The sequence below is a fragment of the Athene cunicularia genome (assembly GCF_003259725.1).
Source record: "Athene cunicularia isolate RWA chromosome 13 unlocalized genomic scaffold, athCun1 chr13_part1, whole genome shotgun sequence".
Lineage (NCBI taxonomy): Eukaryota > Metazoa > Chordata > Aves > Strigiformes > Strigidae > Athene > Athene cunicularia.
This window is the reverse complement of record NW_020799117.1, coordinates 13287212-13312995: the sequence shown is the minus strand read 5'-3', so window position 1 is coordinate 13312995 and position 25784 is coordinate 13287212. Positions and strand designations below refer to the sequence as shown.

The 25784-nt window shown below is 36.9% G+C and overlaps 1 protein-coding gene across 4 annotated transcripts in view; it reads left to right on the top strand.

Moving 5' to 3' along the window:
- Positions 1-25784, top strand: part of GABRB2 (gamma-aminobutyric acid type A receptor beta2 subunit) — a 104191-nt gene that overhangs the window by 13735 nt on the left and 64672 nt on the right. For 2 of the 4 annotated variants that reach the window (XM_026858202.1, XM_026858201.1), the window contains exon 2: positions 19247-19329. In XM_026858202.1, the coding sequence (XP_026714003.1) occupies positions 19247-19329 (83 nt within the window). Of the gene's footprint in view, positions 1-18876; positions 18898-18937; positions 19136-19246; positions 19330-25784 lie in introns of those variants that run through there. The other 2 variants (XM_026858203.1, XM_026858205.1) reach the window with 2 other exon arrangements.

Genomic DNA, 25784 nt, shown 5'->3' with positions numbered 1-25784 from the left:
TTGTCACTACTGTGTTTCCCCCTACATCCAATAAAGGATGGAGATTTTCCTTGGCCCTCCTTTTGTTGCTGATGCATTTACTGAAACATTTTTTTATTGTCTTTTACACCAGTAGCAACATTAAGTTCTAGTTCTTGGGACTCTATTTTAAAACTGACATTTAAAAATATTTGCTCCAACAATTTCTCTTGGAAAGTGAAAGGCATATAAAAGCATATGAACTTTTAGTGCAAAAATTCTCCTACTTTTCCCAAAGCCCTGTGTGGGGTTGTAAAGCCAGGGGATTATGCAGCTAACGTTTGTTTCCACTTAGAAAATATGGATAGACCTTAACAACCACTAAGTCTGTTAGTTTTACTGTAGAAGGTGTTGCATGCCAGTGCTTTGCCTGTTTAAAGTGCTTATGGAAAATTTTTTCAGTATATATTGAAAAATATTATGGTGCGTTCTCTTCAGTGTCAAAATGAAACAAAAATGAGGGATGAGTAGCTGTTGAAGAAACATTTCAAGATTGCTCTTTCATTTGCATTAACTGAAACTGATGCAGTATGGTTAGAACCAAGTGTTGTAGTGTTTATTTTGCAGGCTTCCCTCTCATGGACCATAACGTTTCTAACCCTTAAGTGCGTTATTTCTGTCAATCCTGAACCTATCCCCTTTGGAGGTCTCTGGGTGAATATCAGAAATGTTGGAGCTAGAAGAGTTTTTTATTACAATATTGCTATCCATAAATTCTGTCCCCTTTTTTGTTATATGCTATTTGTGACTTTCATTGTCACGCGACTTTTTACAGCAGTTGTTACTGGTGGAATTGCTAGCAAAAATTACTTTAAAATAATTGTTCTTTGTATAGTTCTTTTTTTTTTTTTTTTAAATGTCAACCTAATATATATGTTTTGGAATAATAGCCATGTACCTTAACAAGGCAATATAGTGAATACTGCATAGGAAGAAACACTCCAACAAAATTTGGAATGCTTCTGCTTATGTGGGAGAGCAAAAACCCATTAATTTACCGTGATCGTAAGGCTCCTCGCAATCTACTTCATGGATGTTTTTAACAAAATGTTACAAATCTTAGGCAGCGAAAACCACTTGAAAAGAGCTTAGAAATCCCCTGAACTCAGATCATAAGATCATAGAATCATAGAATGGTTTGGGTTGGAAGGGACCTTAAAGATCATCCAATCCCACCCCCCTGCCACAGGCAGGGACACCTTCCACCAGCCCAGGTTGCTCACAGCCCCGTCCAACCTGGCCTTGAACCCTGCCAGGGAGGGGGCAGCCACAGCTTCTCTGGGCAGCCTGCGCCAGGGACTCACCACCCTCACAGGGAAGAATTTATATCTACTCTCTTTTGATTTAAAATGGTTACCCCTCGTCCTATCCCTACACTCCCTGATCAAGAGTCCCTCCCCAACTTTCCTGTAGCCCCTTTAAGTACTGGAAAGCCTACAGTAAGCATGACTACAGAATGTTTGTATCTGGTCAGCTGAGGAGGTAAATCATTTTTGGACCTTGCTGATAAGCTTTATCCTTTCAGTGAGATATTATCACCTGTGTTATCATTCTCTCTGTAGAAGATGGCTCATACTTGTTCCAATTGGTTCTGTATGTAAAAAACAGAGATGACAATCGGTGAATAAGATGGGAAACAAGACAAAGGCAAGGAGGCGCATACTGAATATTCATCCCTCTTTCCTTTTATTTATAATTATACACATTAGAAGCTTATTTCATAATTACATCCCAGACTACATTTTATTCTCAGCTAACAACTGAGAATAAAGCACTGTGCTTCTTTAAACATCAGTCTGTGGGCTGTTTCTACAACAAAAGGGTCTCCATAGCACATATAATTCTAAAGTATGAATGTTACATTATTGTTATCCTGAAATGCCTTTGAATATTGTTTCATAGTGTTAGTGTTGCTGCAGAAATGGCATGTATGACAGAGAGGAGATGAATTTTGTTGCTGTTGGAAATTTAAAGAGGTAATAGAGTAGACATAAGAAAGATAAGCCTTTAGTCATTTTCATATAACTTTGGTATGCCTTCAAGAAAATACATTCAAGAGCTGAAATATTTATCTAAAAAAGAATTGTATAAAGGCATTGCTGTGTATTAAACAACAACCCCTCCCCTTCCAACCAGAGTAGTTTATTTCCTTTTGAAGGTGGAGATACTGAAGATATAGTCAAGCCTAATGACTTTTTCATAGCCTTCTGTGTTCAGCTGTTGATGCAAGATGTTTTTGTCACAGAGAAAACACAGTATAATCTCAGAGAAATTATTTGCATGTCATTAAGACTGAAGGATACTGATAAAGTGTTGGATGCTGGTGTCCAGGAAGGTGATCTTGGTTTGCAGTTATGTATGTCTTTACTAATACAAATAAGTAAAACTTACCCTGGTTCTGAAAGGTCCTGAAGTTCTTTCTAGATACCTGTCCTGCAGGATTCAGTTACGATGCTTTAAAAATATTTAGTTAGCTTAAAAAAAATGCAACAAACCAAACCAAACACCTGAAAAATCTGAGGTTGCATAAGTACGAGTAATAGTTTCGAAGAGATGAAAATCTCATTGTTTGAGTGTATAAAGATCTTTATACACAAAGCTTTGGAAGAAATCTCTCCCATGCACAGGTGATTCTGCAGGTTCCCATTGATGCTGCATGTGGGGCCCCCTTGGGTAAATCAGCAGCAACTGCAGTTTGCTGTTTAAGTCAGGCTTCCTGTCATCATCTGTTTTCTGCTCCTCCTTAGGTTTAACTGTACAGACTAAAAGCTTATAATGCATTTACATATCATGGCACTCTTTCTTTTGTTATATTGAACACTTGTCATTTATTTTTTCCAAATCCATCTAAAAAATTATGTGTAGGGATATCTCAGCATCTCATACTGTGTTATGTTAATATTTTATTTCCATGAGTATTGAAGGTATTTTTCAAGTATTGAAGGAGACAGACTCCCATACCAACTGTTTATCTGATCGGATCTCGTCTGCTTCACCTTATTTAATTTTCTTGAAGCTTCATCTTTTCATTTTATTTCAATACAGCTTTAATTTCAATACAGTCTGTATCTGTGATCTGTGGGATTACTAGGAAAATACGCTGTGTCCTGGTCATAGAAATAATGGTAAGACTGAATAAAGGCACTGAGATTGTTAGCAGTGGGACCACTACCCCACAGAATTGAACACAAGAAATAGGGCAGGGAGGGTAATACTTTTTTGATGTCAAGAATGAAAGTATTGAAAGTATATATTAAGTGTTACCTCTGCTATTCATTATAGCTAGTACAGAATCTTATTAGTAATTTGTTCAGAGCAATGTATAGATATTAGATCAATATAAAGCAATTAGGAAATACAAGACTAATCAATGCAATGCCTGAACTATATAGCTTCAAGAAGGGAAGGGTAATTGTAACTTAAGTTTATGGGGGGAAAAAAATCATTGATAAAGCAGTTTTTATCACTTAGATTTCTCTTTTTTTTTTTTTAATCAAGATGCATTTAGCAGTGCTTTAATTAGCAAAAACAGCTTTTAGTTTTGCTTTGTTAAGTAATGGATCTGTATATTGCATTTTGTCTTATACTAGACTGATGGCTGATAAACCTAGAGAATTTACTGGGCCTGAGCAAATATCTCGGAATATCACTATCATATTCCTGAATTTCCCACCCCTTCAAAATGGGGTGAGAATGTGGCCAACTTAGTATTGTGCCCATGGCAGAAAACCAGAAGTATTTATAGAAATAAGGTACCCTCATACTTTCAGACTTTTAAAATTCCATTTCAGTTGAGAGAAGTGAGCAGAAAATGAGGGTTCGTTTGTGTTGATTAGTTTTGACAGGGATGAGCAAGTGAAAAGTTTTATTCCTTGCAGTTATTTGGTTTTCGGCAGTTCTTACCAGCCTGGGAAAAGACGATGTTCAAAGAGCTTTTTAAAAGACATTAGTTCAGGACTAATGTGGCAAATAATCTTTTGTCCTCCATCCTGAACGTGTGGTATCATTTAAGAGAACAGGTTGTCAGCTCTGCATCAGAGGATTCACCTACTAAAAAAGTTCTAGTTAAGCCGTTTTGCAGCCAGGAATATGGAAGAGTTTCCCTTCAGATAAACAAGTGCCTTTCAGTGTTGGCAAAAAGGGTCGATGTTAGCAAAATCGTTCCCCCTCCCCTTCCCTGTTTGAGCATTACTTTTGTATTATTTTCAATACTGAGTAGTAATGAAAATAAACTGTATAGGTAAGTTGAGATCTGTGACTGACAGCGTGAGAGGTTGGCCCCCCCAAATTGTAATTGATCAAATATAGTGTCGTCGCTGACAAAGTTCTCCTGCTTCCTTGTGTTTGATTCGAAAATGCATTATCCTCTCCCCTTCTGACTTTGCTTAACTAGACTATTCTGCCTCATCACTGTGTGCTCATCCATACTTTCTGTTCAGCAATTTCCTAATGTAAAGTCTGTACAATCTCTAAATCTTTTGGAAAGCCAGTTGTGGTTCTGTGGTCAGTTTTTCATTCAATTACAAACCTTGTTTATCCACTGAGTCATCATTTTCCTCTCAAATTTGTGACATGCTTTATTTTCTTTTCCTCCTTATTATAAAAATTGCTCAAATTGAAGGGGAGGGCCTTAGATTAATAGCATTAGGTTGTCAGTTTATCTTGATGTCATGCTTCTGCTTACTAACTACTACTTAAAAATCCATCGTTTTCATCCAACTCCAGTGAGACCATTTTTAGAGTATTGTTTTGGAGCCACTGTGACAGCTTCAGTAAATGGTGAGTTTTAATTTGTTTGTCTAATGGAAATTAGGATCTTGGCTAATGACTACATAGTCATAAGTGATGATGCTTTTCCCTCCTACTCCCTCGTTGCTTAGAACATATATTAATTGTGCAGATGGTAGTGGCTTAGCTATGTGATAGTTCGCTTTCCATCTCCTCCTCTCATGACATTTACACCATGCAAAGAGGGTGTATTGCCATCTCCTTATTTATGAAGATTTGTGATTCACCACCTGCCTTTTAAATCAAATACTAAGATTATGTCTTGTTGCTAAGAGGCAGAATTTGGATGTGCGCTTTCTTCTTTTAAGCACACCTGTGCCAAGTTTTGCCTGAAACGTTCAAGCAAATCACAGCCAGAAGCACTGAAATTTCATCTTCATTCCTACTGACAACATGTGAAACTTGCAGTGCCTGTTTTATGTGGGTAACTATAAGTCATTCCTTATGCATTCAAAAGATTCAGACTTTTAAGTCTGTAACCTATCCAAAACTTAAGCCAAGATTTACAGGTATTTAAGTTTCACAGCAAACATTTTTTCGAATTACTAGAACAAGTGTGATTTGTGTGTGACAGATGGGAAGTAAATACTCATACTGCTTTTTTTTATTGTTTTGCTTTACATTTATACATTGTTCTGGTCTGCAAGAAACAACAGGAAAAAATAATAATTTAGATACAACTAATAAAGACAATTCCTTAAAATTTCTTCTTCTTTCATATCATCTGTCTGTCGTGGCCATCCTACTGGCCAGATTGTCTACTCTTGCTTCTTTCATAGAATAGTATTGCCATTTCTGTGTTCAAACATTTTCTTGATTTATTCTTCACAAAAGTCACCGATTTGATATATTTTACTCATAATTTAAAGGCTTGTTTACTTTTAAGTATCACTTCTGGGTTCCTGATCATTATTTGCAAATACTAGGGCAGTTGGGTTTGGTCTTCTTGCTTTATTTCGCTCTCCATTTATTTAGGAAAGATCCTGTGTTGCAGGTACAATTAAAGTTCAGGACTGCTCTTTAAAAGACATTTTTGCAAACTGAGAGAACAGTACTTTTCCTGTCAATGAGAGTTGTACCTCTGGTGTCTCCATATTAAGTATATATATTGTCTATGGCAATACAGGCATTAATACCTCTGTACTTGAGGCTGCTTGTGGGGGGGGGTGGGAGGAGCAAGGGGGTAATGAGCCTTTGGGTCACACAGGAGTGATGCTGACAGAGAGGGGGGAGTGGCTTTGAGAACTATGTTTGGCAAGTGTCAAAGTTCTTGAGAGTCAGAAATGTGAATGGAGAAGTGACCTAAAAAGGAGTAGAAGAAACCTGAAAGGAACTTGGTTTTCCTACATACGGAGTTGTAGGCTTGCATGCAGCGTGTAGTTTCTGTTACCTAACACAGAGGATGCAAATGCTTTGCATAATACGTACTTTGCCCTCTGAGGTGCTGGTGTTCTGAATTTAGGAGGCTCTTTGCCATTCCAATAAGAGAGAAGTTATCAAGATATTGTTAAGGCACTGCAGTCATGATTGAACCTATTGACTAGAAAAGTACTTTGAGTAAAATGAAAAGCTGAGATATCCACTGCACCACAAACATACTTCCATGCTTTCAGCATCATAAATTTGAGACTGTTGACTGTTGAAAATTCTGGTTATCATCTCGGTGTCTGTATCTTAACTTCTGAAGGCCTGCTTCCTTAGTGCAGTACTGATGTTCATATGATTAGTCTTCTCGTTTGTCAACTTGGAGGAAGATCAGGGGAAAGACATTTAACCTTAAAAAGAATGTTATTAAACTGTTGATACTTTTTGCTATATTTCTGGTCTAGGGTGAGAAATGAGACTTACAACCTATAAGAGAGATTTTGTCATCACTAGCTCTAGCTTTGGGTTAAATGAACAGATATAACACATAACACTAGTGACGAATTCTAGTCAGTGCTTGAAATATCTGAAAGTAAGTTTGTGAAATACTGAAGTGTGACAATTAAAAAAACCCAACCAAACAAAAACCAAACAGATGGATATTTCTCCTCATGCAGCATTTAACTAGATACTTGGAATATGTATTGTGAATTAAATATTTTGAAATAAGAATGCTGGGACTGGCTTGTACCTTACCCATTCAAGACATGGCAGAGGTAATTTCTATGTACCTTTCCATACTTCTCACTTGAGAAACCTTCTTGCCCATGAAAGTGCAGTTGTTTCATTATACAGCATTTTCTCCTGGTGTCCCCATTTTGCAGGCAGGGCTTACTTAAAGTCCACATCCCTGCTAAGATTTTTCTGTTGAGTTGTTATTTTAAAAAAAATTTCAAGCACATTTCCCGTAAGTATTATGCCTCGTGGAGGGAGTGGAGCAAACTATTATTCTTGTACATTAAGAAAATTAAAGGATGTTCTTGCCAGGTAGTTGATGGAAACTATCATGTCCTCTTACCATCATTTGGTATCAGCTAAGTATTGACTGTGGACTTTTAAAAATATTATTTTTCATATTATCAAAAATGCTCATTGCTCTACTCTTCACAGTGAAGATGCCTCTGATAAACACCAGATTTGACGTAGGGGAACAAACTCAAACTCGAGTTTTAAAATTTTTACTTTATGAATGTGAATCCTAGGAAATATTTGTTTTACTGCTAGAAATTCCTTCCTCTAAAGTCTATCAAACAGGCTGATTTTGTGAGAGGTCATCCACATTTTGCTGAAGGGCAGTGGCTGGCTGGCCATTGCTCCCATGCCTGCGCTCAGGAGTGAGCAAGGAGGACCTGGCAGCCATCAAACTCACTGCCTGTGCCTCTGGGATGGCTCTGTACTGAACGTGCTATGGAAGCGATGCTTTCACCTTGTGGGTTTATGCCAGTGTTTTCAGTCACCTCAAAGCACCTGTGCATTTAATCAAGTAAATGCCTTTCTGATGCTCTGAATTTAATTTACTGAGTTTCAGTATGTGTTGTCCTATTGTTTATGTATAAAAGATTTTTAAGTAAAGCATTAGAGTAATTTTAGAGATTGTTTTTTAAAAAAAAAAAAAGATAAATTATGTACTTTTTACAGTAAAATGATCAGTTTTTAAAAAATCCCTGAATGCAGGGAGTGGCTCCAGGACAGGTCTGACAAATCTCAGAGAAACATTTATTTTCTCATCAATCGTGTGTGCTGTATTCAGAGTAGGACTGATACTTTAAAGCTGACTCATCATCCACCTCAATATGAACTAGTCATAACTTGTTTCTTGGAGAAAAGAAGGTCTCCTGTATAGCCAAGGTAACATGAAAAGCAATGGGGGTCATGTTTTCTAAATGAAATTATAAATGTACACAGTACAAAGAAATCCTTCATGTATAGCCTGTGTATTGATTCAACTTTCACTGGAGCATGAAGTGTTAAAATGCAGTTCTGGATATACAAAATGCTAAAAGTGATACCCACTGTCTGCCGAAGTATATGGAAAGCAGAGACCTTATTAAACTCTGGTCAGAATCAGTTGAACTCTTTTGATTCTCCTTGAGACTCAGGTTATACACTGACTGATATTGGCATTGTGTACGGAATCGTCTCAGGCTGTTCTTCAGGTCAGTCAAGTATCTTCCAAATATAATAATTGATCATAAAGGCAAATAAATAACTTTGACTATAGGAACTGATAGATCTCACTAATATTAAAATGGAAAAGAAGGGACATTGGTAAGATTACTGAAGCTTGTCTTAAATGAACACAAATTTTATTTATTTAAAAACATATTCTGCAGCAAGATACCGTTCTTGCAGTGTGTGGATTAGTGTTCTAGCTCATGAGGTCTGGTTACTGAGATATTTCAAAGGTATGTTAGAAACATGAAAGGACCAACTGAATATCAAAAAGCTGCCTCTATGCAGCTTTTCTATTTAGATTTCCAGCGTTCAGTGTTTTGTATAGCTTATAATGCTTTCAGTTCTTGCCTACACTCTTAAGAGCATGGATTAACATGGTTTTGGTAACTGGCCAGTTATATATTTGTATGCACTGTGATGTGCTGACATCAGAGCTGTCAAAAAAACCACTCAAAAATCAGTCAAATAATATTTATTACTTTTTTTTTCTGGTCATACAATGGTAACTTTTTGCTATAAAAACTAAAACTTTAAAAAACTTCAGATAAGATTATAGATTTGGTTTTGACATGAGTTACAGGAATTAGTAAATCACAGTGTAAAGAAATTTGATAAAAATAGTAAAAAGATTCTTAGGAATGAAACTACTGATCAGTGTTAGGTATTAATTGGGGTCTCATGGCATTAATATTGGTCAGCTTTTGTTTTCCGTGTTAAATCTATAAATTGACTTGTGCAGCAGTGAAGTAGAATTCATTTATTGATGGTAAAGATTTGAATAAAACCAAGGATTACAAACTAGGTGGTATGTAATACTTCTCAGTCCCTGAAACCCAATTCTCGGTCTGTTTGGCAGGGATTGAAAACAGTATTTGGCTGCAAAGAAAGGAAAATACAACTGCAGGGAGAAGCCCTACAAATCAGAAGCAGGAAGGAAGGATGATTAAGGAGCATGTATTATTGAAGTTTTTATGTATGTATGTGCGTGAATGTATTCATGTTACTTGTCATTCATGATCCTCGTGAACAGAAAATGAAATCAGTGGGTTTTGATATGGCTGTTCATTTGTGAACTTGATTGAGTTGCTCTAAATGTTTCAAAGGTATTTTTATTTTCTTCTTTCTAAATTATGCTTTTATATACTTTGAGACCCACTGTGTATAGCAAGATAGGTACTTCCAAGGAGTACTTAAAAATAGGGTTCCCATTTCCCTTTGTCTTTGGGTTGAATTTGAGTCCTGAAAGATGTGTTTTTGAAAATATCACATCACAAAGCTTAAAGGGGGCAGGAGGGGAAGCAGGATTCTCATTATAGGTGTAATTTTATTTGTTTGTTTATTTTTAAAACCTTGTACACAACCTCTGGATATGCTAATCAGGAGAGGATACTCAAACATGCTTACAGTTAGCATTGCCTGAATTGACATTGTAGATACGAGATTAATGGAAGTATGGACAGGCTCAACCTCACTGAAATACAGTATCATTTTACTTTTTGTTTTACCAGTAGCACTGATATATGCATTTCTGGACTCTGCAAAATCTGTCATGGACTTCACAATCTATCACATGGACTTCACCCCCCACCTTATTGCGATGGGAGGGTGAAGCAAATAATGGTCACTCACTGAAATGAAAAGTGAAATGATATGTTAGTGTCAATGTGCTTATCTAGCCAATGGTAGTGTTAATATGTTAGCATAGTAGGTGTAAAGTCTGAGGGCAGTACTTCAGAAGCTTTGGACCTTTAAGATCATTGGTGTTATTTGTTTGTATTTTCTCTTTATTGACAGTTGATATTACAGTGATATTTGAAAGGATGTCAGTAAGGTAGAATTATGTATTTGGATATGTGTCTCCTACAGTTCCCTAAATACCAGAGCGAAGTGGAAATGTTTATTTGGAAAGAAGAGATATTGATCTTATAACAATAGTCAATTACAAGGATATTTCATTTCTTGTACTGAATGATTATGGTAGATTTAATCAACTTGTTCAGTAGTAGTACAAAACGGGGCAGTTTCTCATTCTTTTTTTTTGCTGGTTGCATTGTGTTAAGCTTAGAAGAAGCATGAGGGGAGAGGGAAGATGGGGACAACAGATTTTAGCTGCATCAACCTGAAGGCCTTTCTGATGTGCTTAGCCACTGCTTGTGCTTTCAGCTCTCATCAGAAATAATTTATCTTCTTTTATTTTGTACAGCTGTTTGATAGTGGCTGACCTCTCTTAGGTAAGGAATGAAAGAGGTATCTCTGAAAGAGGTATCTGTTACCAGAGGTAAGGGGATGCAGTTTGCAGGAGTCCTTCAAGGCGTGCAGAGCACACTACAGCTGCAGTAGGTGAGGTGAGTGCTGCAGTGGGTCGAGTTAGTCAGGATGAGCTCCCTTGTGGCACAGGAGATCTGTGGCTCTTACTTTGAGGGATCACTCAGCATGCTCTGTTTTCTGAATTTGAGTATCTGGTGAATGGCCGTTTGATTTTTAGACCTATTCAGGGAGAACATCCTCTTTGTTGTCAGTAAAAGCAGAACAAAACCAAACAAAATTTGTTTAAGACTTGGTCATAGATAGAGGCAACCTGGAGTAATGCTATCTGGAAAGTTTACATAAATGGGGCAATAGAAATAGCTTGGACAGTAGTGGTTACTCAAAGGCACCAGTGTTAGCACACAATGTTGTGGTTACAGAGATGCTCGGAGGAGGATTTTTTCCCATACCCATTCTCCTTCCACCCGTGGCTGTTTGTACCAGTCACTTTGACACGCTACTGGAAAAGTTTCTGATACATTTTGTCAAGGTTGTCTATAGGCAGAAAGTAGAAGAAAAAATGAAGAGAAGGTGATTAAATACTTCATTCCTAGCACTGCTGAAGTTACGTTAAAACAGAGTGAAGAGTAAAGAAGTTATACGTCTATGAGCTTTTTGTGCTAGAATTAAAGATATATAGTAAATTGTTTAATGGAGGGAAAGAAAGCATAGAAAGTAAATGGTCTAACTGAGATCCTACAGTCACATAGGCAGTGCAACTATCCTTGCATTCCAGTCTGCGTGGATGAAAATTTCTAATCGTAATTGAATTAATAAGTAATAACCTGTGTCTGTTATTCTACTTTACACAGTTTGCCTTCATTCTGACTGCTGACTGTCTCCCTGTTTGATTGCTTTTAAAGTGTGACTTCTGCTTTTGGACAGGGAGAGTTCATTTTACTTTTGTCTCAGAATTTTGTGAGGGTTAGAATTTTATGGGTTACTGCTTTGTTGTCAAGGTTCTTGAAATAAATAATAATTTCAGGTTTGCGTTGGAGGGTTTTTACGGACTTTGGATCTGAGAATAATTCTGCTTATGAAGAATCCACTTAAATTTATTATTTCTATTGACATTTCCCTGTGGAAAACGAGCTGCCGCCTTCTGACTCAGAAAAGCCAGAGGCATGGGAGCTTTGGGTTCTTATCTTAGTACTTCTGTAAGAATTACTAAATAAGCTGCAATCATAAAGCTAAATATGTCTTTTCTACTGAAGATTGTTTTGACTTTCACATTAATTTTTAACTTGAGTAAAACTTCCTTTCTCCAGAATGGTGAAAATACCTTCTACTCAGATGTCTCCCTGAATAGGCAAGGAATTGGTAATATTCTTGGTGGCATTTTATAAAAAGAAAGAATTTTGCAGGAGTGACTCTGTCACAAAAAGTGTAGATTAAGAAAGTAGCGAAGAAGTGAATGCAGTTCTGTGTGAGCTCAGCATCCAGAGCACAAGTTCTTCACTAACAGGGGAAGGTGCAGGAGCCGCAGGTTGTATGAACACCACTGACATCTACCTTGAAGGTGGTTTCCACGAGGAGCTGTGTCCAGCAGTTGCTGGAGGTCAACTGCTGAAGACATTTCAGGGGTGGGTAGGAGAGGGCTACACGCTGCTTTCTAAGACCCACATGATTTTACATTCAGACACAGCTGCTGAGGGAAACAAGACAGTGTTCTCCCAAAGATGAGTGTTGCACTATAGGATGGTATTGCTACTGTACTTGTTTCTCTCTCAAGGCATAAAAAGGTAGCCCGTGGGCAGAGTTCATACAATTTTACCTAGGATTATCTGTACTTCCTCATTTCTGAGTTTGTAGTGGCAGTATTATCTGCACAATTTGTGCACTGAAGCAGCGCATGTTTTGTGGAGAAGGTACTCCCTTTCTTCCCTAGCTCTTCAATTATTTAATTAAGCGTTGTATCTTTATCATTCTGGAATAAAATAAGTTTATGTAGAGTATGTTTACAGTCCAGCGTATTCACTAGACCTAAGCACCAGTTATTTTAGGCACTGAGAATTGATTAAAAACCCACCGAATCCTTGTGTCTTCTTAGAAAGTTCTAGCTCTCTTCCATAGTTTGAGTCTGTATTAAATGTAATACTGGAATTGTAAGTTAGCTAGTTTTAAAGAGAATGCAATAAATTTTAATCTTCTTATACTTCTGTACATCAGGTTGAACTACTAGAACATGCAACCTGTCTTGGATTGTAGCAATATCAATTTTTAAGAGAAAGAAGCTGAAATAAGGCACTTGTTATTTCAGTGCTGTCATTATCTGAGTGAAACAGACATTGTAAAATTTTTGGAAGTAAAACTTTCAGTTTTCCAGTGGTGGTCATAAAGCTAAAGGAGTATGAACTCTCTGTAAGTGGAGGAGATGTACTAGCTTTTTATTCCAAAGTTGGTTGTCACATACTGAGTCACTCAGCCATCGTGCTCATATTGTTTCATTGTTCTGTAAGTCCTGTAGTGTTTTAACCTTTTTTTTTTTTTTTTAATTTCTTTGAAGGGAGAAGTGAAGTGAACTCTGAAAGACAAGGATACATTTCCCAGTGATAAAATATTAAAATTGTGAAAGGCTCCTCTGAACTCTTCTGCCATAGCTGCTACATTATGTTATATGGGTGTTATCTTCTAGAAGAGCAGATATTGCTTCAGAGAGAGGCTTGAATAACTTCAGTCTAAAGCTGAGGTTATTGTACCGGAAGATTTTGCTGCAGAGTGATGTGTGCTTTTTGCAGGAATTTAAATTATGAACATGATGTTGTGGCTGAGTTTGGACTCAGTGACAGGATAGTAGGCAATGCTATCTAATTTAAAGAACAATTTAGAGAACTATATATGGAATGATATAGCAGAAAATTGGGCATCGCTGCATGGAAATCTGCAGCAAAATTCTGATTCTTCTGAGTCAAAATTCCTTTACCATGAAATAATGGCTAAATTCTCCGGTTTTCCATGACTTCTTTCCAGTTGGCATGCAGATGGCACAACAGTCTATCGTTCAGCAGAGAAATGCAGAGCTTCTTCCCAAGAAAGATCTAGGGGCATATATATTTTATTTTCCTCTTATAAATCTTTCTGTTTCTTTTACCAGCAATATAAACAGCAACAAAACTTAATGAGGTTGAGTATGTGTTCTGACATGATACCCTGTGTTTTATCAGCTACAAAATTTTTTTCCTATCTTATATTAGATTTCGTAAATGCTTTAGCATCATATCCTTCTTATCCTTAATTTGTTTTATGGTTGTGCCTTCTAGCTTTAATGAATACTTAGTGCTTTCAGAGAGTACCTAACTATTCAAGGATTGCACACAACAGAAACAAGGGGAAAATATCTACATGTCATCAGATAGTGACTCCCAAATGGAGTAAGAAAAAATGAGCTAAGTTGGAATTTAGGCTGGAATACTCATTAAATGTTGATAAATGGCTTTAGAAGAGGGCATACTACAGGTTCTGGGTAGCCTGAGCATATTGTTTAATCTCAAACTGAGACATCAACATCAATAAAACAATTGCTATCTTTTTTCCTACAAAACTACACTGAGAAACTGTCGATGTAGTTTACAGTTGAAAGATTATAGCAGTCAGTAGCTGAATGTTCAGATTTAATGATGGACTTGCAGAAATGTCACTATTGTTTATCCTTTGCTAAAGCCAACTTTTAACCTATGATCATAGAAGGAAAGTTTATCTTTTATGTGAATAAGCGGAATGAGGAAAAATTCTGTGAATTCTATAAATAGCAATAAATCTATTTTAATTTAAAAGTAGATCTGTTAGTATGTCTAATAACCTTGACGCGTATGTCTAAATCCAATATTATTGTTCAGGAGAGACATTTATCACATTACAGTTTTGTTCCTAGATTTCCACGTATTTGAAATTGGTTCTGCTGACTGCTGCTGCCACTGATGCTTCCAACTGTCACACAGTAGGACTGTTTCCAAGAAGCATAAGTGAACAGTGGGTTTAGCTGCAGTACATGTTTTCAGTAACTAATTCAGAGAGTTTGTGACTCCCAGTCAATGTGTGCAGAGGATTCTTATGAAGACCATGATAAAGAGATGCAGGCTGTTACAGAGTAGGGTATCCTCTCAAGCTCTTTGGATTGCTCCTGATATAGTTAATGGGGAGTCATAGTTTGCCTTCAGATATGCAAATCTGAAGCAGAATCTCAACAGGATGTATGTGCATATGTTACTTTCAACAGGATATATGTGCATACATTTAAAGAAGGAATTAGTCTTTGCATTTTCCTGGGCTTCAGCTCTGTCTTTGACTCAATAGGATCACAGTCTGTCAGTGCTACAGTTAAGAGAGTGTTACATAGTTCTCCTACTACCACTCTACTCAGAGGGCCAATCAGAAATTGTCACCTATTGCTCATCATTTCTGTTGTGTCTATAATCCTGTAATTACAGGTCAGGGCTGCTTCCTTCCAGGGCAGAGATAAGCTTCTGTTGCTGCTTATTCCCCATAGCTTTGCAGAGCCACTGCAGCTCCGAGAGGGAATGGGATTCTGTCCATCTCGATGGATCATTATCATTACTCTCCTGTCTTTCAGTGTTGTTTTGCCATCACTGGTGATGTCAGAACTATTTAAGTTACTGTTTTGAATATCAGTTCCCACTTGTCAGAAGAGCAAAATCTAAGGGATTTTGAAAAACTGTCCCCTACGTAGCACTGACAAAATAAGAACTATTAGCACTGCTGGAATAGGATTATTTTCTGCATCACTTTAAGTTTGAAAGTGTTGTCAAAAAGTTCTTTATGTCCTTCAACTTTGGCCTATGAAAGGAACAGTGCTGATTTTTTGGCCCTTATTTGAATCATAGAACCTCCCCAAAGGTTTGGAGACAAGGGCAGATTTTCAGCTTTCTCAGAAATAATAGTTTATCTGAATTATTGACAGCAAACTTTCTTTCCCTGCAAGTTGGTTGTGCTGCAGGTTTCTTTGCACTGTAGCTATGCTTGTTTTGACACATGAAATTTTCCTTTGGTCTATTTCATAATACTTTATTCAGTCAGTTTAGTGCTTGAGGGTTGGGTTTTTTAGTATGCTCCATGATCAGCCTACCTTCAAATTATAGATCATAAAAGAGGAAGCTTGAAGACTGCTTTGCATTGTTAGGAATTATAAATTAAGTATTTCAGGGTTTCTCTTTCTTTAACAGGAGATTAAAAGATTAGTGTATGAGACAGTTCTGTGATGTGTTTCATTTCATATAGTGTTTCTCTGAGAGCACTGTTATTCTGTTACTATCCTAGTGACTGTAATGCACTGAGTCACAGTGTTGTTTTTTTATAAAGTTTTCACTTTTTCATTGTTTGTTCTCAAGGTCACATTATGCAAAATAGAATGGTATATTTTGTGCACTAGTCCAGGCTGTATTTTTAGTTCTTTTATGAAAATTGAAACAGCTCTGTTCTGGGGAAGATATTTTATGCCTGTTTCAAGTATTCCTAACTGCTGTAATGAACTGCTGTTTCTTCCTCTGTCTGAAAAGGTATAGGTCTTGGCTTTAAAAGTACTCGAAGGTACTCTTGCATGCTCTTGTACTGGTAATTTGGTTTAGCTATTCATAAATTGCAAGCCACTAAGAATTTTCAAAAGGTAATTTTGTTGTTTAAATGATTTTGAAAATGAAAGAGAACTTTTTCTACTTTACAGTAAATGTGAAAAAAGTCAGGGTAAAAATATGTGGGTGGTACAAATCTGAGGAAAGGACAGACTTATTTTATTTCAACATATTTGCGTTATGGGTAAGAATGAACAAGCGAGTTAAATACATTATTCAAAAATGCTGTTTTGATTTGGTTAAAACTCTGCTCTACCAATCGTTTTCAATACTGTGCCACTTTTTTTTTCTTTACCTTCTGATGAGGTAAGACACTGTGTCTTTTAATGATTTGGTAATGTTCCTTGCAGAGTTTTTACCGTAGGTGTCTGTACTTTGTCCCCTTCTGTGGTATTTGTTGCACCCAAAAATCTTACTGCAGATATGTCAGAATTGTGTGTGCTCAGCTCCACCATGAACAGACATTTTTGCTGAGGATGGCAAAGGTGTGGTTTGGTCTCTGTGCTGAAGCCCCTGGTGTGGTAAACTCTGGTAGGAAAAATGTGTTTAGTGCAGAAAAAGGTGTTAGAAAACTTAGTAGTCAGCCAGGTTGTTATTTACCATGATTCTTTTGTGCACTTAAACCTTGTCTGTAAATCTGTGTTCCTGCCTTTTCCTCTGTGAACTACTGAAATGTTAAAATTCATGACTATAATATACACAAAGATATGGAAATACTGAGGGTATTAAACAAAAGAAAACAACAAAGTTCCCCGTCAAAACACCCACAACCAAACAGAAGACATGGGCTGTAATGGGGTTTTTTTTGTCTCATTTCACCCTTCCTGAAATTTTCCCAAAAATAATCAATCTTACATTCATGTTGGAACAAGGCAGTTTCTTTGATTTTTTTTTTTTTCCTCTAAATTTTAAAATAAGGAATCCAGTACAAACTGTTAAGAGTTGTTGGTTGTTTAGTGGGGTTTTTTTTAAATATATGCTACTGATTGCTCTATTTGCACTTGCTATCAACAAACATACATTCCTCAGCAGTTTGGTTTTGTTATAAACTAGAAGACTACCATTGAGGGGAGCCAAAGGATTATTTCCCCTACTTTTGTCCACTCCAGGAAGCTTGCTTCTGAAACATCTGCAGCGACCCACACTGATTGAAAACAATATATTTTCAAAAGCAATTCTGTGAGTACTCATGTAGTGATTGAAGAAAGAACTTAGTGACAAAAGGTGTTCCTTTTTTTCTGAGAGCCCAATACATATGGATGGTCAAAATGTAAAATTAATGGATCTTGTCTAGATTGACAAGAAGGAGGTAGTACTTACTAAGTGTTTATAGGACTAACTTGCCCCTACTTTTGTTCTCTTTGAAGAAAATTACAGGCAGTTTTTCTTCTGGAAATGACAAAAAAGCATTGTTAGATAGGACAGTAAGAATAATAATGAAAGTGTATAACTTCAGCATTTCTTAAGTTCCTTGTGGAAGGGATTGCTGGAGTCAGTTTTGAGTGAGTTTTGAGCCTCTCAGGCAATTGTAGTTTTCTGCTTCTAAATGAACTCTTACTAGTTGTTTAAGGAGAAAAAAAATGAGGTCCATCAAACGAAAGAGTTCTCTGTCCTGTAAAAAGTTTGAACAGTCTAAGTATGTACTATGAAAGGCCAGTAACCCTCATACAGGGGGGTACAATTTTGAGAAGAAAACTGTTGGCCACCCAGTCTCTCATGAATACTGTGGACTGATGGAGCCGCTGATCCTGCTGGGTCATGCAGTGTCTGCATGTGCTGTAGGCACTCCGTCTATCCACTTGGCTCCCATTTGAGAGGCATACCCACATCATCTTGGATTTTATGATCTGAACTAAATCATTTAGTCAACCTTCAGCTTGAAGAAAGCTTGTACAGTTACCTGCTGTGCAGTGCTCTCATTTTTCTACTGGTGTGGAAGCAGATTCCCCAGATGCAGTTAGCCAGTCAGCTGTACTTAACACACAGGAGAAAATCCTTATTTCTCTGAGGAGTCTGTATAAATCACCAGTCTCTAGCAGCTATAGGAGAAGGGCTCTTATCAGGTAGAGGGGAAGAGAAGAAAGGCTATAAACCTCTCAGCTTACGTACTGAACTCACACCTGGCCCTGTGTGGAGTGTGTGCAGGACATACTATTTTGACTGCTGGCAGATTCCAAATTGTAATAATTACTACAGAATTATAAAGCATGGTCTCTTGGAGGTGGGGGCAATAAATTAAGAATTGATTTTTGTCTACATATTAAGACAACTTGATGGGAACACAGTTAATTAAATGCTGCTGAAAATTGTGCCTTGGTTCATATTCAACTCAGGGTCATATTTCTCCATGAGGTTTATCAGCAAAAGATTTATTGACAGTACAGACATTTCTCTCAACATCTAAAAGGCACGTTTGGCAAAAGTTAATGTTAGTAGGTTTGGTGAAATCTGGAGGCACAAATACGGTCTAAATGTTTTGTGAAAATGTTTGCTTTCTCATGGGAAGATAAACTAATACTTAATTTACAAAGCACTATTGAACAGAAGAAAGAAGAATTAAGTTTCATGAAGGGATTAGGGTGCTAACCTAGGATATGAAGTACATATCTTTCTCTGTTCCTCTTTAGATTTCCTCTTTCAGCTTTTCCTTTCTGGCTTGAAGTCCTCCACCGTAAAATGAAGGAAATAGTGCTATCCTAATTCATGGTTCATTTTGTCAGGATAAATTCGTTGATAATAATTAAAGCTTAGAGTACTGTGATAGTAGTGTGTAAAGGGGAAGCTCCCTGCTCACCCACCAGACTGGCATAACCTTCTTAGAACAGTATTAGTTACAAGTAAGCAGCAGATGCAGTATTTCAGTAAAAATAGACAAGAGCATCAGTTATGTAGAGAAGTCTTTTCTTCTTTCAGACACGTTCAGACACGCTCTTCTGTTTCCTTCCTAGAATTACAACAACAGCTGCTTGTATGATGGACCTGCGGAGATATCCGCTGGATGAGCAGAACTGCACACTGGAGATTGAGAGCTGTAAGTACTTCTGCAAATCCTATTTATTCTGTGGTCAACTACTCCAGAGTTTTTATTTCTGTCTTTTTGTCTTTTTTTTTTTTTTTTTTTTTTTTTTTTTTTTTTCTTTTTTTTTTTTTTTTTTTCTTTTTAACATGCTTCTAACCTAGTTGTCTTTCCACCTGATGACATTTAGGTCCTTGTAAACACATGCAAAAAAATAGCTTTCCAGATGGATTAGTAATTTGTGACACAAGGATTAGCAAAAGTTAGTCTGTGTTTTGATGGACAATTTACAGCTTTAAAAGTCTTATTCAAACGGCTTGTTGGAGTTCATTTAAGGAGCGTGAGCATTATTATCAGTCCTTTATCCTCCTTTACTGCTGAACTCTGTGGCAGCTTGTTTCCATTTATAAGTGACTGCAAGAGGTTAGCATTGTCCTTGAAACAGGTGTTTTGTGGGATTTTTTCTAACCCCTGTGCTGTATGTAGTTAAACGCATGCAGTGCAGACTGGTATATATATTGAATTTAATAGTTGGGGTGTCTATCAAACTTTCTATGTAGATGAAATTTCAAGTGAAATTTCAAATAAAAAGTGAAATTTCACATCTGTTTTCACTGAAATATCTTTAGGAAATCTGAGTACATCAGAAAAAAAATCATGATCACTTGTAAGCATGCATTATTTGGCAATCTAATTAAGATCTTATCAGCACTTTCAAGATGTGTTTTGTTTTTCAGAAGAACCATAGGTAATTCAGTTGGGGTGTATCATTAAGTTGAATATGGCAAGCAAAATGGAAATTAATAGCATGTTTTTAAAAAAAGTACACAAAAGTATGTGTATTTTGAAGTAATTTCCATATTATAGTAAGATTACGTGGGATCTCTGTGTGCACTGAAGTACAAAATGACAGTAACTTGTGCTACAGGCTGGTAAGAACGTGGTACAGCTGAACTTTTCTCCCACTCTGGAAAGCATTTAAAAATGTGCTTTAAATTGTTGCCAAGGTTTCATTCATTTTTGTGTAATTTGAAGATACACCAAAATTCTTTCCTGCATTAAACTTGTGACACTGCTGTCTGAAATAACTTACACACGTAAAATAAGCAAAAATGCATCTTCTATTCACCCCTTTGTGTGGTGAGATACATGTGCAGTAAATGTGATGATGGACTTTGTTCTTATGGATCAAATCTTGTTGTTTGCTCTTCTTTTGCAGTTCATAATAAAACTTCTATTAATGATATTTGATTCAAACTCTCATACCTCTGCAGCCATTTACCAATATAGTAGGCTGATTTTAACGTGTAAGAAAAATACTGGCATGTCTGTAATCGGGTTTACAGAGATTTTACTGAGAACGTGGCTTTCTCTGGCACTGTCTTTTAATTGTTGTGGTCGCAAGGAACTGGAATTTCTCTTTTGTCAAATTGTGTGTGTAAGGTGGAAATCTAGAGAGTCAGAGGACATCCTTTCTCTCTAGTTGCAGCATTGTTTAAACAGTCAACAAAGTCTTGCTGTCTCTGCGTTGCTGAGATGCGTGAATCTTCTTGGGATTCATAAACTAGATAACCCCTGCCTGTCATGCTTGCAGGACCCACTCTGGGAAATATTCCCAAGAAATACCTCCCAGGTCAGTCCTTATGCAAAATTGAAAATTATGTCCCTTCTTTTCAATGAGAGCACTTGTTCTCGTTCAGATTTAGGATGTTGGACATCTAGGTTGTAATTTCTCTTTTGTTTGATTTAGCATAGCAGTTTGAAGCCAGACCAGTTATCTTTCAAGAAACAATCCTGGAAAATGGGGCATTGAGCTCTCAAAATTGTTGTTCGGCTTTATATGATGCTCATTGTATCATAGAAAGGGTAGGAGTTTAATTTACCATAGCAGTTAGGATGCTTGTAGGAGAGCTCCTTTGTGGATCTATTAACTCTGTTGCAGCATCACAAAAGTAAAGTGGATTTAAATCAGGATACTGTATGTAGCTAGCCTGTCTTCATTGCAGTAACAACGGCCATTAACGAATGTGGGTAGAAGCGATACTTTAACTGTGTTTTGAAACATTTTCATGCTGCTTTAGAAAATTATTGCTCTTTATATATATATCATTCTGCTCAGGTAAAAACCTGAGTCTGTCTAATATTTATGAATCCCTTCAGACAAAAATGCTGGTAGGTAGAGAGGTAGAGTGAGTAAGATTGAAAGTGACTTTCTGAGTCATTCAATGCAGGTACTCAAGTCATAATCGCTTCATTAAACTGGTTAAGCTACATGCTAAAAGTAGCTTGGTTTCTTGCCCTACTGATCCTGTTGGCTGTTTGTTTTACCACTGCTCTCTTGTGAAGGTTAGAATTTCTCTAAATTCTACCCCAAGTGTTTTCATGGCTATGAAGGCATGAAATTATACCCACTGCTTCTGTGAACAATTTTTATTTTTTTAGTTCAATGTCTTCCCCAGCCCTTCTGAGACCTTCATAACACATTTAAAGAAAGCTGACATAGTTTCTCATAGGCTTCATTTTATGAAACCGAATATGCCTGTCTCTTTTACTTTTCTCATACAAGAATATGTTAAGAGAGATGCAGAACTAGCTAGTTCTTCACTAGGGATAACTAGTACCATAAACAGAATCCCAGATGAAATCTCTATTACCTTCACTTTTTCAAAGAGCCACTTTTGCCTTTCGGCACATCTGTGTAATTTCACAGATTATAGTCTTTGCAGAAACAGCACAGTAAGGTTTTTCCCGTCCTCACTCATTTTCCAGGAGTGGGTTCTAGGCTTTGACAGAATTTTTTTTGCATAATATGAAGAACTCATGACTTGGCATTTCATAACACTGTTCACTTAAATCAATGTTCTTAATATTGTTACAGCCCTCAAGATTATCCAATTCTTGCTATATTTTGTTCTGATCGTCTTTTGTCTTAACAGTGCCTGCAGATTTATTTCATTAGAAATTTAATTAACACACAAATACTAAAGAATATTAATGCCAATAAGGAAGCGTTTTCCTTATAACCATTCTCTGCACTGAGCATGATCTATTCTTTCAGTGCAGTACAATTTCCTACACACCTTTATACATCTTTACTAATTGTCTGTTCTTAGGTAGTCCTATTTAAAAAGTTTTAATAAAGTCCAGATTAACTGTACTTTGTTTGAAAAAGGAGTTACTGTCTAGTCAGATCTTTTGGGTTAAGTCACGATAAATTTTTATCCCACCTCCATAAATGTTAATGTGTCTAATATCTTTGTATTCTTTTTCTGCTTCCTCCTTCCTTTCCCTGCCTCATCCTGTTATTGATGCCAGAGTTGACTGGTTTTTAGCTGCCTGGGTTAGTTTTTTCATGTATCAATGTGTTTAGTGAAATACCAAATTTTTGTTACTCTAGATTTTCTTAAATCTAGATTAATTTGCAAATTAGAAGTTACTGTGTAAAAGGGTTGTATGTCAAAGAAAAAATGAAGTGGGGTAGTTGGTATAATCTGATAAGATACAAGAGACAGCATTTTTCCTGTTTCAGTTTAAGGTAGTGTTAGTGAGATTAGATTAGAAATGTGAGGACTATTCCCCATTAGTTCAAAGAGTATCAGTTTTGAGAACTGAAATCCTGTTTTTACATATATAGCTAGTTACATTTCTGTGATCATTTTTTGCTTTGCCCATCCTTAAAAGGCAGAAGCGTGTTGAATGTTTAGTTTAACTATGATTATTCTAAACCTGTTGGCCTTCTTTTCCAAATGGGTCTAATCTGAGCTATTCTACTTCCCCCTTTCTTTTGTTATTTCCCAACACACTGAATAGCAAGGTTATAATACCAGAGGGAAATAAATTTTCCTGTGTATTCGTTTCTTAGTATCCCAATTTACAGGCGACAGAGAGCTTTTTCCTTTTCAGTTGAATATTGGCTTGACTTGGTAAAATACCTCTCCTTTCTGCTCCCTACCTCTGCTACTGCAGAATGCATTGCTGAGTTTCTGATGATTCTTTAGAATACTTTTGTTTCTCTGCTGTTTCCTGCCTCTCTGGAGTTGCAACTGTTGAAAGGAATGTTTTAGCTAATCAACCATAAGACTAGTGGGTGCTCAGAGGCAAAAAGAAGTACAAGGGAATTTGAAGAATATTTCTTATTCATATAAACAAATAAAATATCATACTGCACATCCTCTAGCATAACAGAGAAATGATTGAGATGCTTTTGAATATTTTTTAATGTAATTGTTCAAGATTCTTCTGGTACATTTGGAGCTTTGTCCATTTCAGTTATGTGGTGGCACATAAAGACAAAAATTTACTTCTCTTCCTTCTTATCTGGTTTCATAATGGTTTTGGCATAGCTATATTTATGTTAGACTGAGCTATAATTCAGAAACTGCCTGCCTTATGACAGTGGGTTGCTTTTTTTTTTTTTTGTTTCTTCCATTTCTTTGTTGCTGTGGAACAAACAACACAGAATTTCTCCTTAGAAAAAAAATATTCTCAGGAACATTTATCATAGTGTATTAAAGATGTGTCATTAAAAGTGCATGAAAGCCCTGCTGTCCTAAACCTTACAAAACAGGGAAATTGCCACTTAGACATACTGACCAGAGAAAAAGGGCAGAGTCACAACAGTATGCACAGGCAGGAAGGACTGCTTTGCTGATGAATGAGAAATACTTGTTTTCAGGACATTTCATTTATATAACGATCTGGGGTGTTTGGATCAGAAATCATTAGATTTTTTTTTTCTCTGTTTCATGGCAAAAAGGCCACAGAAGCACACTAAGTAAAGTTCAAAACTTCCATTTGATAGCAGAATCTAGAAGAAGCCAGAAAGAACAGAGGTTAAAGAATATCATTCCTCCCAGTGGCAGTGCAGCCCAGTAGCAAACACTTTCTAATCACATCATCTGAAAGCTCATCAACAAGAGAAACAGAAGTCATCTTTGTGTGCTCAAGGTGACTTTACAAGTACATTTAAGGCACTGAAAAGAAATCAAAGATGCCTTTTGCTGAAGCATCGAGTACTTTGCAGATGGCTGCTCTGGCCATCGATCAAAGCTGTAATCAGGTCACACACAACAAATGGTAGAACTCCAGGAGCCAACCGGGCAAGGCTTTTCTGGGTTAGAGGCGTATGTGCTTGATACCAGGCAAAAGGGTACGGATCCCCAGGGAGTGGGGTGTTCAGCAAAAGAGGATACCATGGGAACATGTCACTTCAACAATTACACAGTAAGTGGAAAGCTAAATATGTGACTTCTGAGCCACTGAAGGTTAGAATCTTAATAGTGGTTCATTTTCTTTTAATTATTTTTTTTTTCTTTCCTTTTATCAAGTTTAGCATGTGTCCTGTCCCCTTTGTCCCTTCAGCTAAGTCTGTCTTGCATAGTGGCCTTTGTACAGGGAGGATATCAGTATCTCAGTAGAAGTTACCTTATCAAAGAACCCTTTTCTCTTCCTTGTTCATCATCTATATGTTTAGATGTCTTAATTCAGATTCTATGACAATTCAATTTGCATACAGCACTTTGTGGGGGGAAGAGACATAGACTGGTTAGCAAACAGTGATGAACCCCGCCTCTGTACCCACATTTCAGCAACATCAGCTAATAGTGTGGCTTCCTTGGGACAGGTACTTTGGTCTTTATTTGTCTTTAGTAATTTTGTCTCAAGTGTGTCGAGAAGAGGTATAATTTCAGTGGCATAATGCACACTGGCAATGAACAGGAAATCCTTGACTCCTCTGCAGTGTGTAGATAGGATGATTCAGTAAGAGCTAAAAATAACCCCAATAGCAGATGATTCTTCTGACTAGTCTGAAGAAGGGACAGAAATTTAGACTAACCATCAGCACACATGATCAGGGTGGGTTGTGTACAAGTGAACCAGTGTTTGTACGGTTTTGATAACATTCCCACCCCAAAAACCAACTGGGTACTTTGGTCAGGCTTTCAGACTGGAACTCTAGTAACATCCAAGATACATTACCCTATGCATAGGCAAGAAGGAAGTACATTTCTTGTTTTCTTTATATCTCAGTGCATCTTTGCAGCACTCTCGTAACACAAACAAGATGATGTACTGTTTGCAAATGAACAAAGAATTATGTGGAAGTTCTTCAACAGCTTCCTAATGCTTTGAAGCAACCTGAAGTTAACTTTAAAAGGGAATCCAAAATACTAATATCCAGTATCTGCTTATCAGCACCGGACAATATAGGCAACGGAGATTTCCAGAAGGAAATTAATAGTTTGAAGCTAATACTTTTTTTTTAATCATTCCACAGTTGAATATGGAGAGTATATAGAATCATAAAGATACAGAGACAAAATACAGAATGCACATGGCTTTAAAACTTCTGAAACATTTTGCCTTTTATATCCAGTCTAAGCTAGAGTACATTTGTCCTTATTGCACATAACCCTGCCTTTTATCAAGGGATTACTGTGGGGAAAAAAAAAAAAGGGGGGGGGGGGGGG